General features: G+C 36.0%; 2 protein-coding genes across 5 annotated transcripts in view; both read right to left on the bottom strand.

Annotated features, from left to right (window-relative positions):
- Nucleotides 1–20,491, bottom strand: part of LOC127477273 (uncharacterized) — a 702,414-nt gene that overhangs the window by 116,941 nt on the left and 564,982 nt on the right. The gene's annotated exons all lie outside the window — the stretch shown is intronic.
- The window catches only part of BNC2 (basonuclin 2), a 344,665-nt gene that overhangs the window by 128,043 nt on the left and 196,131 nt on the right, over nucleotides 1–20,491 (bottom strand). For all 3 annotated transcript variants that reach the window (XM_051801370.1, XM_051801371.1, XM_051801372.1), the window contains exon 3: nucleotides 6,107–6,209. In XM_051801370.1, coding sequence (XP_051657330.1) covers nucleotides 6,107–6,209 — 103 coding nt within the window. The remainder of the gene's footprint in view (nucleotides 1–6,106; nucleotides 6,210–20,491) is intronic.

The raw sequence follows: 20,491 nt of genomic DNA, 5'->3' as shown, positions 1-20,491 counted from the left end.
CTGCTCATCTGGGAATCAAGTAGTGAACACCAGACACTTTTGCTCCCATCTGAAGCTATGGCATGGTAATGACTTTCTTATCACCACCGTTAAGGGGGTAAGATCATGGGTTTCACTGACTACCTTTCCAAAAAGCAGCCTCTACTGTGACTGGAAAGAGGAATTCCAAGTGCTAATTTAAAGTCCTTGTTTTTATTGCCTTTGCTCCATCTTGCACATAGCAAGTTTCTTACTGGTTTTCTTCCTCAAGAAGAAAGGGTAAGGTATCATTATCCAAGACATGTCCTAGAATTTTATCCTATTGTATTGGGTGTACTAAATGAGATCAAGCCTTCTCTGTAAAATGCAAATTCAATAATAATGGGCACCAAAATAACAATATCTTGCACTTTTTAAATGTCTTTAGTCTAAACCTTTATTTTATAGCCAAACAATGGCAATCATAGTTTAAAAAGTGTCGCAAATTAGTATCTGATGGTAATAATGCCAATTCTGTGAGACCAAAAAATGCGATTACTAAATTAAAAGTTTTTCAGACAATAAAATGTTCACAATGAGAAAGGATTTCACTTTGAGATGTGAATATAACTCATCCCAGGAGAAACAGGCACTATGCTTCTGAATGGGTCATGGTCTCTTCAGGGCTTACAGGGCACTGGAGTGGTCCTTAGCTGCATGCTTAATGTCTGGTCAGGTATAATCCCACCTGACCATGTCTGAAGGACGTTGGCATATTCAAACCCAGGACTGTGAGCCAAGAAAGTTGGGGAGAGTGGGAAAGGTCTAACCTCTTCCTGACTGATTAACGTGCGCTGGCAGTGGCAGGGAAGAAGAGAAGAAAACATTTTAATTTGAACAGATCCCCAGGGAAATCGAAGGAGGTATGAGTGTGAACACATGTAAGTTAGAGCCTGTGGTTTACTTCCAGGGAAAAGATTACTCAACACCTGAGGATGTCAAATTTACATGAGAGTTAAACCCTTGACCATATGGTTATGTAAGTATCATCTGAATACAAGGATGGAAAAGGAAGGTATCTTATTTGATCTTGGGGCATCTAAGCATTAATTTTTTTCTGTCACTTCTGTCTCATAAACCTTTCGAACAGTATTATTTGTCTTGGATGCCCTAATACCTGGATTTGCTTTTATCTCAGCATGACTTGCATTAAGGGTCATATCAGAGTAACCCAAAGCAAACACTACATCACATCATTCCTAAGAATATGGTAGACTTTAAAAATAAGTACTGGATCAGAGTACCCACAAGATAACAGAGTGCATTTTCTCTGTGCTGCATTGGCTGCTTTGGGAAATCCTGCTGAAGGGAATCAAAAAGGAATAGCATAAGCAGAAGACGGGCACTTAAAAAAGTGTTTACCAGTAATGAATGTTAATCTTGTAAGGTTCCTGGAAGCAACTTAGTAATGAAAAATATGCCTCAGCCTTCAGGGTCAAAAGAAAGTTGTAACAGATGGATTAAAATGATTTTGTCAGTAAAAGACAGGAAAAGCCAGACTAGATCTAAAAGAGTTTTACTTTAAAAGTCATGAAAAGCTAGCTTTCATTATCAATGAATTGTTGAGAATTAGTTTGCTAAAAGTCTCTATATAACTAAAAAAAAAAAGAGGAAGAAACATGTTCTCGTGATTTTCTCAAGTAATTTTAAAGCATTTCAACTAATTAAATAGATTGAATGGAAGCAAACAAGTGTGTTTGATATGATAAATTGTGACTATTTTTTATATCCAAAGGAACAATATAGAAATAACCTGATTATTTTACTACTCAACTATAATCATAGGATTAAATTTCTCTTTTTTTTTTTAATTTACTCTCTTCATAAAAATCTCCATTTTTAAGAAAAGAACAACATGGCAGTTTTGTCAACATTTAGAGAGACTCTAAAGATTGTTTTGTTTTATTTTGTTAGGGATTATCTCTGACTTTGCAAACCTGGATTTCTTTCACTTAACAGCTTTGGACTGAGACAAATGTAGCAACTCAGCTAAATTTTATTTCAACATAGCACTCATCTTCATTCTTGTCTCATTTCCACACAGTTCACATTTAAAATATAAACCTTCTTCATGAACCAAGTCCTTTCAGAAACTTCAAGTTAAGAGAGAGAGATGGTATTACTAAAATTTCCACAGCATTCTTCTGTTTCTCTTCTTATTTCTACCTGTCATTCCTTTCTTTTGTCCTCAATTCATGTTTCTTTTACCTGACAGCTTCATGACCTACCATGTGGAAATTCAGAAAACTCAACCATTCTGAATGAAGAAGTCACAGTTATGTCATGCATCTGACTTTATGACATTTTCCATTTTCTAGTGGAGGCTGTTCTTTTCATTCTTAGTCTCATTTACAGCAATCTAGCACATGCATTAAATAAATATTAGCAGCAGAAAACTTCCTTCACAAGGTGTAACTCACATGGCATGTGTATTCACTGTATGGCAACTTTTAGTCTGGAAAAAAAAAAGTAATGGATGTGCCGTATGTGCCAAAATCTACCAGTTAATGTCTTCTTCATTAAAACTGAAAGGAACTTTATCTCAAAGCTACCAGAGAGAAGGCCTGGCCCAGTCTTGGATGGGGCTGTATGTGGCCTCGTCATACCTCTGAGAGGTACTAAAACTTACCTGAATAAATACCCTATCCCTGAGCTGTACTGATTGGCACGGTGCAGACGAAAAGACATCCGAAACCCCTAGAGGACTAAAGATCAGCTTTCTCTGAGAGAGGGGAAAAAAAAAAAGAAGGGAAACACCACAGTGTTCACAGGATACTTAATTTCCTAAGGTAGATTGAACAGTGTAAAATTCAGCTACTCCAGGTATGCACAGTATACCAAAACATCTGAAAAACATGCTGTTGCTGAGTTTTATCAGTGACCTTTTTCAGGGTAAGACAGAAAAGTGGTATTTCTAATTTTCTGACTCTCTTTGAAACAAAGTGACAATGATTTCAGACAAATTTAGTAATACTAATATACAGCGAGAGGGTATTTTTGTGGGGATACTGAAACTAAAATAAGTAGAATGAATGTCAGAAATAATAGCTTTAGTCTACTGTGATATATGTGGCCTTGGCACACCTTTTCAGAGCAAAAGAGTTATGAGAGGGTAGACTGTATTTCCCATTGATACTGCATTGGGTCTTTTGATCTGTTGGACAAGGTATAATAAGAGTATTTCTGCTAGCAGTATGGTAGTTGTTATTCTGATATCAATGACATGCATACAAGGCAAAATGCAGAGTCAATGAAATCAACATCTTTTTACTGCAGACTTGCCTAATTTCTTTCCTCACAGGTTAAGATACTTTTGCTAGAGGAAGTGCAGAGCAAATAAAGTGGTTTTTTTCTTTATTTCCAAAAAAACTTTGACTATGTGTTGAAGTCATCTTACTCCCATATGGTTTAAAAGCCACAAAATACCAATTGCCTGGGTTAAAATGAATTCTCTTTAAAAAACTATTAAGATTTTAATAAGATTTTATTTTCCACCATATGGACTATACAAAGTATCTTAACCATTGAAAAAAAAAAAAGGAAGGAAAGACATTTATCTGCTTGCCTGCCTGAAGTCTAATAAGTACTTGATAATGCTGCTATGCTCTGCACAGCTTTTGGTTTTGGCCTTAAAAACACTGATTACCACAACGACACAGGGCTCAAAAACTTGATAAGCTGAACTTTTGTCAACAGAAATATTTATCTTGCCACAAAAGCACTTCTCAAATGTATCTGTTCATATATTTACTATCCTGCTTTTGGCAACTCCAGACAGATGAAATTGAACCTGTAGGAAACCTTTCTTTTCAAGATGTGTGCAGTTTATTTCAGGTAAGCGAGGGACACATAAGAAAGACAATGGAAACAGGAAAGAAGAAAACAGGTGAGCAGCTGCTAAGTACAATAACACAGTAGTGAATGTATGCCCTTTCCTCCTCAAGCCAAGAATTCCAACATTTTAAATGGCACCTCTTAACATGAGTTAATTCTGCACAGATGAGTCAAGTGCATCACGAAAAGACTGCCATTCCAAGCTATTTTTTGATCTATTCAGTATCAGAACTGAATAAGCACAGTACTTACTGTTGGAAACACCTATTCTTTGATAATTATGTTCAATAAAGCACTACAACATGCGTCAAGGAGCTGAGCTGAAAATCATTAATAAAAATCAGAAGGAAACCCTTTAATTAAAGCAGCAGGAAATACTATTTGCATTCAAGGAAGAACTTCTGAAAGTACCATGCTAACGGTTTTAAGAAAACAATTTCTGAACAGTAATCTGATTCAGTCACTTTGAAATCCAGAAAGTAATTTATACACCTGTGCTTTATGTATATAAAATCTGACTTGTCTCATTCTGCCATAAAATGTAAATACTCCAGATGAATGTACACAAAGCACACTAAAAAAAAAAAAAAAAAATCAGAGCATCATTCACTTTGCACAGTAAAAAACCAAATACTTTCTAATAATATATGGCTGTATTAAGTTTTCCATTTGGAATGTTAAGCACTCTGATATGGGAGCAGGTGATGTATCCCTAATCATCACATTCACCTTTAAACTTTCTGGATTGGTAAACAGGGACATTTCTATAATACACACTGTGGTAATCTCAGATTACTGTCATATACTCTGACTTTGAATTCAATCACCTCATAGGGAAGAATTTATCAGGAAAATCTGACTGCACTCTTGTAAGATGCACCAATTAACATGAAAACTCAAGATGCTCAGGTGCCAGAATCTAAGTGCTAGACTCCCGATTTCTATTGTTCAACAGGAGGACACCTTGCAAAAAAGCTAGACAGTGCTTCCCTATCTGTGGATCAGCAAAATCTCAGATGCTGATTCTACACAAAACCTGAAGCAAGCCTGAACTATACAAATTCTGTGAGGTTTAGCAATTCTTCCAAGAAATGTGAACCGGTTATACTGTGACTGAAGATATTTTTCTGGGAAATAAGGGGAGCAAATATTAGTTATATCCTTAGATAATCTAGTATATAATAAATCTGCAACCAGCTACCAGTTTGGTGGTGTTCTAGGCAGGCTGTAAGCATTATTACCTGCTTCCCTTTCCATTTCTATGAAGATTTTAAAAGATTCTAAGTCAGTCTGTGCTGCTGAATTTGTTGAGCATTCACACTTGTCATACGTCAGCCTGGGAATCAAGTACCTTCTACTCAAGGTCTAATCAAAATAAAATAAAATTCATAGAATAGAAGCCTTAATGTCTTATAGAAGTGGGGAAAGAGGACTTGCTTGCTTTGGTGCCAATAGCCTAGACCATGAGAAAAAAATTACTTCAACAGTAATTTCTTCTGCAAACATAGCAATCTTTCTGTCCCCTTCTCCCCTAGCCCTTCTCTTTTTTTTCATTAAACCATTTTAGGTATCCTCCTTATTTGCCTTCTAATGGTGTATACAGCGCTCTCTTTCTCTCTTGCCAGTTTAATCATGACTGTCCAGAAAAAAAACTCCACGAAATACACAAAGTAGGAAAGGATAAATAAAATGGAATTTTCATGCCTATATATAGAATCTGGGCATTCTAATCCCTTCTTTCTTTCTTTACTTAAACATGGGAAGAGCTGTTCAACTCACAGATCATGTACGCACAATTTCGTGGAGCCATATAAAATACACTCATCCCAACGTGAGATCTGCAAGTTCAACACTGGTATGTTTGAACTTCCATTAGGCCCTGTGACTTTTTGGTTGATGCCTCTTTGCAAGACAAACTCTGCTGTGCAACCATACTGTAAACTTCTTGCCTTTCTGTTAAGCTCTGCTAGAACTACATTATTTCCTGAAGGCTAGAATACTCTTTTGAGCTGTACACAAGCTGTTGAACTCTAGAAGCACTTGAAGCTATTGCCAGAATAACAGACTATTACTTTTTCATCCTACAAATTGCCATAAAAAAAGCACATGCATTTACAAACCCAGTCTGTGCACACATGCAAGTGTGCACAAATAGGTATAACTACTCTCTATATCACTCCAGTTCTTACTATTTAGAGATACTGGTAAAGATAGACAGAATAGAAAAAACAAACCTGAAACAGACATTTCTTACCATGTGCCACCCAGCCATGTTTACACTGATCACAGGTTCTCAGGTTAATCTTCCCTGGCTGAAAACATTCGCATGTGCAATTTACCAGTGTACAGCGAATAGCCTAGAAAAAGAAACAAAAAACACACATTAATGTATTTCTACCTGCTAGTACAAATTTGTTGTGAGGGCTCTAAGGATATGAACTGCATAGCAAAACCCATTTTTCTAACATCCAAAACACTGCTCTTTCTTTTAAGTAGAAATTAATTTTCGTTCAGAAACATATGTTAGTATGTCCCATGGATTTGAATACATTCCTAAAATCTTTAAAAGAATTGCTCTATTTCCTTTAGGGAAAAAAAAAAGTGGTACTACGAGGATTCTGTAGGAAAACTACAGATATGTTTCCCCTTCTCCCGTGGTACCCAAACTTATTTTCAGGTTTCCTTTTATGTGGTTCAACTAAGAAGTAACTCTGTTGCAGAAAGGAGTCACGTATTTGATGGGTTCCCAAAACAGGACAAAGTGATCAAGGTACAAGAATAGGACTGGTTCATAAAACATTCTGTAACTTTCCTTTGCATTTATCATTTTCTCTAGTAACTAGGCATAGTCCTCTAGCTCCTAACATTCCTCATTTGTTAAACATATATTTCTCTGTTTCAGAGTAGCAATTCTAAAACTCCAGTCCTATGCAGAGATCTCAAATTTGCTTAAATAATACACATTATTAATATCTCATCTTACTTTTTAAAATTATTTCAAAAATGACACAGGTTTACTTTGGCAGGGGCTAGCTACATCTACAGAAAAGTGAATATAAATTGAATGAGACTCTTTATAATGTAACAGACATATGTTTTTAAATAGTGTAGAAGATGACCTGTGCACTTCAAACTGCTGCTAATAAATTTATGGCATGCATTTAGATGTAATTTGCATGGAGATTTCTGAGACGGGGACGCTTATTCTGATCATTCAAAGATTAACAATCTACTGTAACTACCAGAGCTGCCAGGAAAAGATATCTCTATAGATTTAGATGCAATCAATGATTACTTGGGGCTAAGGTGGAGGAAGGGTGCTTGGTACCTATTGCCACAGCGATCCTGAAGAATTATGAAGACACTTGCCTTTTCCAAGGAATTAACAGACACATTCACACACTTTTTCCGTACTAAAAAAATAATTATCTTAACTATACTGCCTTTAAAAAATTACATTCAGCATTAGCTTGCCCAAGTTAAACTCCTTGGCTGCTGACAATGAAAAAGACTCAGAGTTATTCTAAATGTTTGATCTCTTTACTTATTTATCTGCATTAGACAGCAATTTAAAGACATTTGTAGTTCAGGAATACACTTAATATCTGTATTTCTCTGACAAATTTCGAGTACAAGAGTCCTTTATCCCTCCTATCCTATTGCTCTTTTACAATCTTTTACAGACCTACTGGGGAAAAAAACAACTGCTCTATTATGCCTGACACTTCAGGTCCTCAGCCCCAATGTCACCTGTCCAATTACTCATTAGCTAGGTTATAAAACACTGCTCTATGTATGCCTGATTAAAAGAATTAGTAATATGAAATAAGGGTACCAAAGAAGTGCTGACTATGCAAGAATAATATATGTGTTTGTGGGTTATGAGAAAAAATTCTCCTGAAAGGCCCTGTTTCATGTTCAATAGTTTATTGACTCAGTAATATATCAGGTCTCCACTGGTCAGTAATGGTGTTCTTTTGCTACTACGTTCATTAATTAATGAACTCAGTAATTAATTGTACTGCAAGAAGGAGGTCTTAAAAAATGGTATTCTTATTTGACCATAAAAGATTTTCTCACATTCACTACCTTTTTTAGATCTCTGCACCTATGTGACACATATTTGTTGTATTCGATGGTATTTTGATTTGTTCACTTGTCACTTACAGTATGTATAAGAGGTGTAATATAGTGTAGTACATGTAGCAGATGAAACTCTGACATTTGGTAGAGCTGCTTTATTAAGGCTCATCAGCATTTCCATTACAACCCTATCTACTTTTGGCCTAGAGACTAACAGGTTGTCTGTAAAAATTTGATTCAGCTTGAACCTGAAGTACAGTGTTTCAGCCTAAGAGTAAGTTTTATTACACACTTAAAAAAATGAGCCATTTAGCTGTTATAGATTTAAGATGGGGTAAAAAAGTTTAGGTTACATGTTTCTTTTCTTCTTTCCTAAGTTAAAGAGAGTATTGATGATGTAAAGTGTTGAAGGAGATTAATTAATTAGTATAATTTCTATCTTCTATATCGCAAAAAAAGTTCATCCAAATTTTTCAGAAACGTGAAAATGTCAGCTTTTTCCCCAAGTAACTAAATCTGAAAAGTCTTCAAAAAGAGCTATGCAAAAAGTCTTCAAAAAGAGCTACTTTTATAAAGTAATACAGATTGGCATGAGAAACTCAAAAGATAATTAACAAGGCCAAAATATTGTCTGGCCTTACTTGGCTGCTTTTTCTGCAGCATGCGTGTGGATGCCAGGTTGTAATTTGGTTTCAGTAGTTCCCCATTCCACCACAGAGAATCCCATGCACACTTCTGAGTCTTGAGGATTACCCCTCAAGCTGCAAGATGCTCATTTAGGACTGGAAATACTCATTCTAGTTCAAGTTCTGGCATGATCTTAGGCAAATTACTTTGTTAACCTGATGCCTACAATTCCCTAAACAACAACGAGACACAATGATAGTAAAGTGTTACCAGGGTAGATGCAACATAAATTTTGAGGCACTCTATATTGAAAAATCTCAATCTTTATTTCAAAGATAAATTTTTCACTCATTTTTACTCAGTTCGTTCAGAATCATTGCAACTACCTCAGATCACTACAATCATGAAGTCAATGTAACTGGGTGAAGAAAAGATTCAAGATGCCAGAAGTAGTCTGGCAGGGACTGAACACTAACATTCAGTAAACACAAAAGAAAGTATTGCCCTTGAAGACCTTCAAAATGAAAACTGAGCTTTGCAAGGATATGTATCCAAATTATTAACAGTATTTTTCTACTGTTTTTCAATAGCATTTGAGCATACAAGTCAGTGAGAGCTTGTGCAAGAGACCCAGAATGGCAGCCAGAGGTGAATGTGGCATAGATTCACCTAAGAACCCAAAGCTGTAATGCAGATCTCCATTTTCCAGTGGCAGAATTTTAAGACACAGTAGCTGGTGTGCTTGTAGATAGCAGTGTGTGTTGGGGAAACTGTGGTCAGACATCTGTTACTGCTTAATTTGAAAGGGGTGGGGTTGGAAGTCTGGATAAGAAAAAGATCCTAGGTCAGTTTGTAGCCCCTAAATATTGTAACCATTGTTCAAATCTGTTAAAGAGTAGGTATAAAAATCCAAGGGCGCAGCAATATTAAACTTTTGCCAGAAAGTGCTTCTGAAAGAGTACAGCTAGGCATCCGGGAAGTCATGCCCTGTAATTCTGCCTTCCCGAGATTTTGCTAAAAAGTTTATGCAATGGGACTTTGCATATTAAACTATTTTGTAAGGAAAGAATCATAAATCTTCCCTGACTAAGGTTTTACTAGAAATTTCTCTAAGAAAGACAGAGAGAACAGAAGGAAAGGAAAAAAAAGCAATGACTTTTCTTAGTAAAAGAAAGGGTAAAATAAGCAAATACAGCCTCCCCTGTACTAGCTGGTAGGCGACCATGTATTTAGATGACAACTTCCAGGTTACATATCCTTAAGTACGTAACAAAACATGGTTTTCTACAGCTTCTTGAGACATGCTGTTATGTTTTACCACATCAATGGCCTTCAGTTAACAGGAGTTCTCAGACATTTTTATACATCCCTTCAAGTGAGTTCCTAATATAACTCTGCTTGTATTTCTATCAAAATTATAATGAGGACCTGTGGAGGAAATAGACTGGATTTCAGTAGAATCATTTAAAATAGTTTATACCACTGATTCCTAAAATCCTAAAATGTTATAATTGACACTGAAACATTCAGAAATATCCTGCTGCTCTCTTTGAGATCTTCTTCCTGTAAAGCATAACACAGAAAGAAGGGAACTCTGTCTAATATTAAAGCATGATTTCTAGTACCTGCATGCGTAAGTTTGTATGGATAACATTAAAAGATGTTAGACCTGATGTCTGTGGGTTTCCCCCAGACCAAGGATATTCATTTAACATTGTTTGGGTGATTTGATTATATCTAAAAAGTAAATATTATTCACATGTTAATAGAAATAGCCTATAGCAGGGGTGGAAAATCAATCTGTCTATTTTGCAGAGCTTCCAAGGGATAAGAGGCAATAACCTACCATGAAAGGGATTACAGTGTGGGAGAAGGAGGAGAATATGTGAAAAAGAGATATGATTCTTCCTCTGGAGTTCTTACCAGTGACTACAAGAGATGAAGGGAGTTTTAAACGATATAATATTCTGGAGAGATGGGTAAGTTTTGCAAAAAAAATTCTTAATATAACTTGTGATGAGGCCTCAAGAGTCCTGTGAGGTTGAACAGCATCTTACTGAAATCTCAGATACATCCTTCTATGCAGTGGCAGTGTTAACAGAGCTTTACTCTTCATGTCCTTGCCTTACCTTTTTCATGCACAAAAAGGTATTTAAGAAATGTCCCCTATCCAACCATCTATAATATATTACTGTGTATCTGAATACATAATGGAGTAAACTATACCCACTCTCTGTACAATCTACCTGTCTAATGCATCGCCCATACATCTATCCTACAGAGCTCACACAATCTAAATCCACTGTTACCAGATACAGGAGCATGAAGCTTGAGGATGATCTGCTCATTGAAACCTTTTCAGCAAGACTGCAGACCAGCCAACTGGTGCAGTTTTTGACAGCTGCATTAAAATCAGTAAGACTCTTAAGTGCATACGCACTTTGCACAAATGTATGAATTAACAAGAATGCCAAGGGTTTTAAATACATACACATATACACATACACATACTTAAAATTTAGATTTTGTATAATGTGGCAATTCACAAGTTCTATGCGTTTTTGTAATATAGGCAAGAACTTCCCCTACTTAATTGACAGAAAAAACGATCTAATTTATGATTTTAGAAACAATAAAAGTGTTGGTGGTTTATATCAATAAATGAAATATTTGCACGAAATTACAAGAAGTAAAAGCAAAAGTAAAAAGTAAAAGCAAAGGTTACTTGGAAAAGTAAAAGTTTCCAAGTTTACTTGGAAAAGTAAAAGCAAAAAGCACTTTTTGCAACTTATCTCTCAACTTTAAGAAAAACCAGTATGATAAATTAACATTTTCTATCTATTGTCAAACAGTTTTATTCTATATTAGAAATGCCCAATACCTAATTTTGAACCAATATTTTATTGAAAGTAAGTAACACTGTCATTGGGAGAATAATTTAGAGCCATATAGTAGTTGGTCTTGAGACATGACACCACATCAAAATAATCAAAGTTAATGAGTAAGAGGCTGATGAGAAACATAGAGATCTACACTTGTGTTGGTTTGTGTTGACTCATGACAGTAAGTTATGAAGCAGCAGACAACAGGTAAGTTCTGTACATGTTTCAGCACTTTTTTAATAGAGAGTCTCCTCTGCCATTATTTTTTTCTTACTGTTTCTTTGTTATAAAGTGAAGAAGACAAAATCTGTCTATCTAAGCTGACACCGTTGTTTAGCGCAGGACTGTACCGTACTACTGTTTTACGTTGGGAGTTGCTTCTTTCTTTTCCAAAGCACATTTTATATGGTCTATAAACAGCTCTTAGAAAGTCTGTCACTTCTCTTCTTTACTATTTCATGAATCCAAATAAATATTTTTGTCCTGTCAATTAAGTACTTTTTTAAAAGACCACAGCATGGCAAAAAGATCCCAATGAAATTATACTCCTTTAATAGCTGGCAAATCAGGAGTACAATACAGTCTATTTTCAAATTAACATCAAAAGGAGGATCGTTTGTATACTGACATTTAGGAAATGCACAGTGTCACCTGCCTATAATGAGCTTGGTATTACAGAGAATTGTTTTGGTTTAACTCCAGCTGACAACTAAGCCCCACACAGCCACCTGATCTGGGCGAGAGTGGGATGGGGGTGAGAACTGGAAAAGTAAAAGTGATGAAATTTGTGAGCTGAGATAAAGAAAGTTTAACAGATAGAGCAAAAAAACCCACAAGCAATCAAAACCAAGGGATTCATTATCCCCCTTCCCACGGGCAGGCAACATTTCCAAAGTACTTTTTAACTTGTAAGAAAGAAGGAAAACTGGGGTGGAAGTGCTTGCCATACTTTCTCCAAAAAGAAGCAGACATATGCAGAAATATTTCTGTGTTTACAGGGAGATCTTATGTCTCCATCACATAATTCTGGTACAAATATGACAATTTTTAAACTCAGCTAAAATGTTTACATGCGTAATTCTGCAGCCAAAACACTGGACTGGAAAAGGAGCAATGCCTTGATTCTGATCCTAGGTGTGTCACTCCCACAGATGTACTGTGGGGCACTGGTCAAGTTACTTAACAACCCAATTTCTAACTGCCCAATCTGAAAAAAATGGGCAATGATAACACTTACCATTTTCAGAGATAAGGCTAATAAACTGCTCACATAACATAGTAAACTATGAGGACAAAAGGTAAGGCAGAAGCATTTGGTGTTACTATTTCTCCTGCTGGTACAAAATTTTTAACATTTTTTTTTAATTATACAATCTTAGGTTGATTTACCACTCTTAAATTAATTATTTTAAACATAGGAATCACCTAGAGGAAATAACCTTAATTGATATATGACCATTACTAGTTTCAATACCTGTAGTCTAATAATGCTTTGCCCAAAACAAAAAACAGTAAGGGGGAATATACTTTGCATTTGAATGGTCTGAAACTTTCATGTAATGCTACAATACTTTTGATCTCTCTCCCATTTAGAGATACTCAAAGATCTTCTGAATTATTCACTGCATTGCAGTATTTTCTTAGCAATTTCACATCACATTGTTTCTTACTTGTATTTATTTTCAGTAAGTACAATTCGAAAGGTAGTAGTATTGTTATATTTCTCTGTGGCATTCAAGAAAACTCTTACTAATATAATACGAAGGGAAGGACGCTAACAAGAGAGAAAGCTGTTAATAGGATAAAACAGCTTTTCCTGGAACAAGGACAACATAGTTTTTAAGCATTTTATAAAACTATTTTCAAGTCTGCTGGAGAAAGAGCTGGTAAGTGAATAGGGAATAAGAAGACAAGGAAAAAAATAATTTGTAATCTATTAATTTAGGAGTTGCTCTTCAGTTCTACAGCAGACACTTCCAAAAGTGGAAACCTGTGTCAAGGAATGCTACCTAGACCTTTCTAGAGAAAACACAATGCAAAACATATTTGTTATTTTTCAGTAACTTTCTGTAGACCTTTCATCCTGATTCTAGACGCTCAACTCACAGTGCTGTCAACAGGACATTCTACAAAGACTAAAGGTAAAGTATTACCCTATGTTTCCGTAACATGTTAAACTGTTACGGTTTCAGGCACCAAAGACAAAGTTGTTAGCACTGAAAAAAATAAGACTGACAAGTGGTTCTTTGCTTAAAATTGAAGAGAAAACACATAGTTGATTTAAGAATGAGATACCCCACACCTGACAGCATGTTAGCAAACAGACATTTGTTCTTATAGTTGAAAACCAGATTCATGTTATGAAACCAACACTGTCAGTCACTGGAGTTCAACCACATACTCTTCTAGAGATTAACACTGCAAGCTCCACCCAGGTCCTCATCTCAAGTAAGCAAAAATTACCATCTTCTTTAGAGAGCACAGGCAGCAAGTTGCTTCCACTGGTTTTACTGCCCTGCTTACCCTGGATCAATCATTTACTCTGCTCTGGTGAGACCCACCTGGGGTACTTCATCTACCTCTGGAGTCCTCAGCAAAGGAAAGACATGGACCTGTTGGAGCGAGTCTGAAGAAGGACCATGAAGATGATCAGAGGGCTGGAATACCTATCCTATGAGAAAAGCCTGAGAGAATCGGGGTAGTTGAGCCATGGTGAGAGAAGGCTCCAAGGAGGCCTTGTAACAGCCTTCCAGTACCTAAACAAGGCTACAAGAAAGCTGGAGAGGGACTTTTTCTAAGGGTATGTAGTGATAGGACAAGGGGTTATAGCTTTAAACTGAAAAAGGGTAGATTTCAATTGGATATAAGGAAAAAAATTTTTTTCAAGGATGGTGGTAAAACACTGGAACAGGTTGCCCAGAAAGGTGGTAGATGCCCCATCCCTGGGAACATTCCAGTCCAGGTTGGATGGAGCTCTGCTACTGTCCTGATCTAGTTGAAGATGTCCCTGCCCATGGCAGAGGGTTGAACTAGATAATCTTTAAATGTCCCTTCCACCCCTAACCATTCCATGAGCCTATAATTCTATGGAAAGTCTAGGTGATGATTCTGTGGAAAATAAGTGCATCTGCTGGCAACTATATTGGGTAATACTGAGATCCCCATACTGTAGCATCAGCCTTGTGAAAGTATGTAAACCAATAATTCAAAGCTTGTGATGTAAAAATTAAACTAAATAAAGCATGCTCCAAATGGAAATTTTCCTGCAGTATCTTAAAAAGACATAGAGCCTGTTGATGTAGTATGAGCATGGAAAGAAGCTGTCAACATATTTTTTTTACACTACATGGACTATTGGGTCAGTAATTCACGAAAGAAGATTCTTTTTCAGTAGATTATAAATGGTTCAAAAAGAGTTATTTAAATCTTTTAAATCAAACAACAAATCTATTAAATCTAGTATCTGTTATTCATTAATTGTATCCCGACAAATTAATCAGAAGCCTTAAAGGTGATCAGATAAATATCTTTCTCTAGACTAGTCTTGATCGATCTCAGTCACAGGCTGTCCAGTAAAAATTACAAGATGCAAATACGCAAAAATATCACCTTTAACAGGTAAACAGAGAACCTTATAAGAAAAATGTAAACATCCACACAAAATTATGTTGGCAAGATCAGCAGTTAGATTTCTTATTTTCAACTTTTTTCTTCTATAAATCTATAGAATAAGCAACATCTGAGTTAAACAAAGTAAAATGCAGCATGAGTCCTGGAATAGCTATTCCTTTCTGTCCAGTTATTTAGGAATTCTCTTTTAAGAATATCACAAATACGTTGTTTGCTGTCTAATCTGCTCTTCAAGAAGATTTGACTTTTCAGGTTTTTCTTTCCTTCTCATATGTTACTGTTTTCTGGATTCTAAATGATGGGTTTTCAGTTTAGAAAAAAAAAATTGGATTTACACTGCACTTTATTGCATTCTTGCCAGTGAAGCTAAATACGAGTTCTAAAGAAGTCACATGAAAGAGTTATAACGAAAGATTTTATTGTTTTGAAAATAATTCTAAAAAGAAAATTATCTTTTCTGTTTCATCAAGGTCAACACTCTGTACTATGTGTCCTGTTTTTAAAATAACCTAAAGCAATAACTTCTTATTTCTACTGTCAAAATACTCAATCCTGCACTGTTCCTTCAGTGACTAACTCTGTCAGCCACAAAACTGACACTGTAAGCAAATAAGAACAAGCAAACCACACAACCTTTTTTTTAACCTGGCCCCCAAAGAGTCAGATTAATAGGTGCAAAGTTTTCTCTTCATTAAAGTCATTCATTATTTAAATATGTATTTCTTGCAGTAATGTAACTTTTAAATTTTGCTTCTTCAATACCTCCTGAAAATAGAGTAATGGACTTTTTTCATGAAGGTTCACTAAAGTATACTCTATCCCTTCATCTTACGTATGAGAGAGAAGAATTACAGTAAATAGAAATGGAAATACATAAAATGTTTCTCCTTGGCCAGAATAGAACATGTATATATATATACACACACGTGTGTGTGTGTGTGCGCGTGTGTGTGTGTGTGTGTGTGTGTGTGTGTGTGTGTGTGTGTGTCTAACTAGAGAGAGAGAGAAAAAGAGAGAGAAGGAGGGTGGGGGGAGATATCACTGGTTTTCTCAGAAGGATTTTCTTTTATACATAGCTTTATCCTATAATTTTGTCCCTGTTGGGCATACTGCCTAAATTTAAACACAAACAGTCAAGCAATGAAGAAACATTACCACATTTACTGTGAACAAAAACTCCCAGTTGTACAGTGAAATTTTAATACATTTCAACTTATCTCTTTTACTAATGGGGAGAGTACAAACCCTGCAGGAATTCGCTGTGCAAACTGGTAATTACAGTAGACTCACTTTTTTATAATGCATATGTATAGTCAGACACAAGAAACATAGCTGCCCTTTTGATGTAGGTTACAATAGGAATGTTTTTAAAAAATTATGAAAATCTACTGCAATTCTAAAGGAATGCATTAATTCATAGGAAGTTGTCCTTTAGCTGTACTCAAGAACACAAAAATATACAATAGAATATAATAATAATTATATTTACTTGCTTTTATAAACCAAAGCACAAGTTTTAGCCACCTGTTCTTTTTATTCAAGTAGGGGATTTTTGTTTTGGGGTTTTTTGTTGGTTTGTTGGTTATGGTTTTTTTCCTAATGTACTTACTTGTACATTTCCATCCTACAACATCATGTATGAGTTGAGAAGATTTTTGTTCTCCCATGCCTCTTCCTTTGCACAACCTTCAAATTTAAATAGTTTTGATCTTCAAATTTATGTCTCATTAAATCATTAAAACATGTACTTAAAAGCACTACTGTAATTGTACAAATTTACAACATACAATGTCCAGCTCATCCAAGGTAAGACATGCTGTTTATGGCAAAACACGTTTGCAGCGTACACAAAGACAATCTGAGGACATGTAAAATATAAGTAAGATCTACTGCCATGTCATACATAGAGACAACATTTATCTTTAATACAGTAATGATAAGACAGAGCTATTGTTAACGAAAAAACCCAAGCAAGCAAACAAACAAAAACAACGTAGAAGACAAGTAAAGGCCTACAAAAAAAGACACATATTTCTAAGTCTCTTACAGTTGGTACTGCTATTTTTTAAAGCCTACCAACCATACCACTTGATTCTGCAAATACTCGCATCCTCACTGTTTACATATATTCATATTCGTTAAAGGTAGAAAAAACCCTCACACAATTCAATAATTAAATCACTGTGTGAGCCAAGTACAACACATAAAAAGATCATGTAACAATTCCAGCTTCTGAAGTCCTGTAAAAAGGCACATCTTCAAAATTGCCAGAGGAGCAAGTCACACTACATAGCATCTCTTTGGGCCAAATGCTGCATTTTCACTAGTTTGCAACACCCAGCTTTGCCTTTCTCTGTTAAGCAGCTCTTGAGTGTTATGTTGATTGAACGGCAACATGAAACGTTTGCAAGTTTCTCTTACTATGGAGTAGCATATTCACAGATCAAGACAGTCACAGGTAAAATCACTAGACTCCAAGGCTTCATTCTTCAAGCAAAGGAAGTTGTTATTACAAAGAAGTTGGTGTGTAAATGATCGCTCAGTCACCAATGAGGGAATCGATGGTCAAATGAAAATGACAACAATAGTGATGGTGAAGGTCACTCTTGTAAGACCTTCAAAGACACTTTCCATGGAGGCATTACTAGAACCCCTGAAATATTATGTGAGTTGAAAATCTTTATTTCCCTCACTGCTGGGCAGTAGCTTTCTCACAGATGTAACCCTCTTCTCCAGAGATGGTTTCTTTTAGCAATGAAAAGCGAGTTGTTAATGATTGTGGAATCACTTAACTTTTTTTTATACAAGAAATTTGGCCTTGATTAAATATGAAGAGATTCCTTCTCATTCAGAATTAGGGAGTCTGGTACAATGTGAGCATCAGATTACGAAGGGTGCTACACCAGGGTTGCTAACAAAAGGCACAGAACACCATAATGTATGTATGTATGGTGTTTTACTAACTCTTATGAGAAAATAAAATCTACAAAGTACTAGGAGAGTGAGAAATATGTGTGCCCATAGTTCTGTGAGTGTAAACATTCTTCACAGTAACAAAACTAATTTTCACAGAATAGAAGATACATGCTGTATCACTTGTGAGTCTGGCTGATGCAATACTTAGCTTGTGCTTAGTCAGCAAGTCTCTGTTGAAAGCATAGGGGAGGTAACGCAAACTCATCCTCCAAAATTACCTTTACCACTGTACATCATAATTGTCACAGTGGTTTCTGTCCATCTCAGGGTGGGCAGAGGAGATACACAGAAGCTCAGTCTGGACTTACCAATGCATATGCTGTGCTAAAATTTCTCTTAATTTCCGGATTTCAGAACCAGTGTGAGAAGAAACAAGAGACAATATATCCCAGATTATGACTCTGAGTAGAAGACAGCAGATTCAGTCACATTTCTAAATGGGAGAAACAGTATCTTTGCAATGAATATGCAGGAACAGAGCTGCCTTCCTCTTCCTCAGTTACCACTTTCAATTAATTCCCAAGGATTCAAGGAAAGGAAACTCCAATCAACTGGAAAAAGACACTGCTCCCTTGTCACATGCAAAAGTGAGCAACGCCTATTTTTAACAACTTTCCATTAAAAGAAAAAATTACAATACTAAATGCGTGTAAAAAGACTGTATGTGAGACAGTTAAAGGCTTTACCTAATGAGAGCGTTCCACATCATTGACAGTGACCCTCATTAGTTATTTCTTGATACTTCCCAATTTTTTAGTACTCAGTTCAACTTCGGACACTATTTTGGCAAGTGTAAAGGACCTTCAATACATGCAGAGGTTCTGAGGATCTTGATATTACATAATTTTCTTTCTCCCTCTTACTCCTCCTTTTTATAATATCATCTCTAACAGTTGATGACATGAGCAGAAAAAAAAGAAAACTAATCAGAATCAGGTGGTTGCCATTTAAAGAGATAGTCCTCAGTGTGACCTGAAAACAAAATAACGTAAATTCTTGACAGTGAAGTCAGAATAGATTTTATGTTGGCTGTACACCTCCATGCTGAATGCATGTGTTACTATTAACTATTAGGATTAATACAAAGCCTTAAAAGTAAAGGAACCCAGTGGTTGCAACATATGCCTCAAACCCTGTATTTTAAAAATAATCTCTGCTTCAAGGGCACATGGATAGCCCTAAACTGAGGAATGCAGAAGAACTCCAAAACCCATAGAATCCAGCTGAGTACTGTGCTTTCTGGCATAACAGCAGTGCTCCCACTGTCAATCCTCCATATCTGCCCAAGAATTTGGACACGAGCAATCATGTCTATCACCGACAGTACACTGGAATAAGCCTAAACACTTGCTCTTCAATGAGTGACATCAGTAAGGGAGGAAGGCAGAGGAGGAGCAATGTTGGAGGGAGAACAGAAGCAGTTTATTTCTTTCTTATTTGTTTAACTGATGGCTGTCTGAAAATTCTGTACGTGCTTAAAACTTTAGAAGTAGCAAGCAGAAGAAAATAATTTTTAAGCACAATTCTGGGAAGATGACCAGCAAAGTGTAGGAAGCTTACCTCCCAGTAGCATTGCTTTTTACATTTGTCACCAAGCTGCATAAGTGACATTGCCTCCTGTGTTACGCCTGTATACTTATTGTTACATTAGGTAAGAAATGTGCAGCGCCGCTATCATTTCTAGAGGTTTACATGATGTGCATTCACTTGTACAATGTCCTGAGATTAAGGCTTCTATGTAATCAAATTGCTAACTGTTTATACATTTATGGTAGACTGTAGCCAGCCCATTACCACAGCTTCGATCACAGTAATTTGTTCCTGAGCACCAAATCACGTAGTCAAGAGATGCTATATTTCTTGCTCTGACTTTATGAATTTAGTATTACTGTCTTCCGTAGTTCACACTAATTGTAGCTAAATTAGCTAAATTAGGCCAAATGAATATCAAATTGTTTTTGAAAGATAAATATGCCCTCTTCTGGTTTGGCAATTAGGAAAGCATCTTCATATAAACAAACAGGAAGTTTTGTATTTAAATAAAGAATCAGTTTTTCTTCTAATTTCCTATCTTATAAAAGCTTAATTTACATATATTTATTTAAAATCAGTTGAGAACTCAGATACTAGACTACACCAAAGGGAAAACCATAGTTAGCAAGATTTTGTTATATTTACATTTTCCATTGCTTTTGGTTTTATACAGTGACAGGAGTGGTCACCAGTCTGAATTTGATAAAATCTGCTTCTCCCTCACACTAATAGGTGAATTTATCTTTGAAATGCATGCTGAAATATTATCTCTGGACTCTGAAGTCTTGTTTATGTAAAAATCTAAAACAGATTAGGCAATGGTAGTTACAGCTTTGCTGCAACAGCCTGTTCCTGTATCTCATTCCTCAGAGCTGGAAAAAGAAAAGTCATACTCACGGCATACTCAA

The sequence above is a fragment of the Manacus candei genome, unplaced genomic scaffold (assembly GCF_025592945.1).
Source record: "Manacus candei isolate 608988 ecotype Guabito, Panama unplaced genomic scaffold, ASM2559294v1 h1tg000051l, whole genome shotgun sequence".
NCBI lineage: Eukaryota > Metazoa > Chordata > Aves > Passeriformes > Pipridae > Manacus > Manacus candei.
The sequence above is the reverse complement of the archived record's forward strand: the minus strand, read 5'-3'. Positions and strand labels throughout refer to the sequence as shown.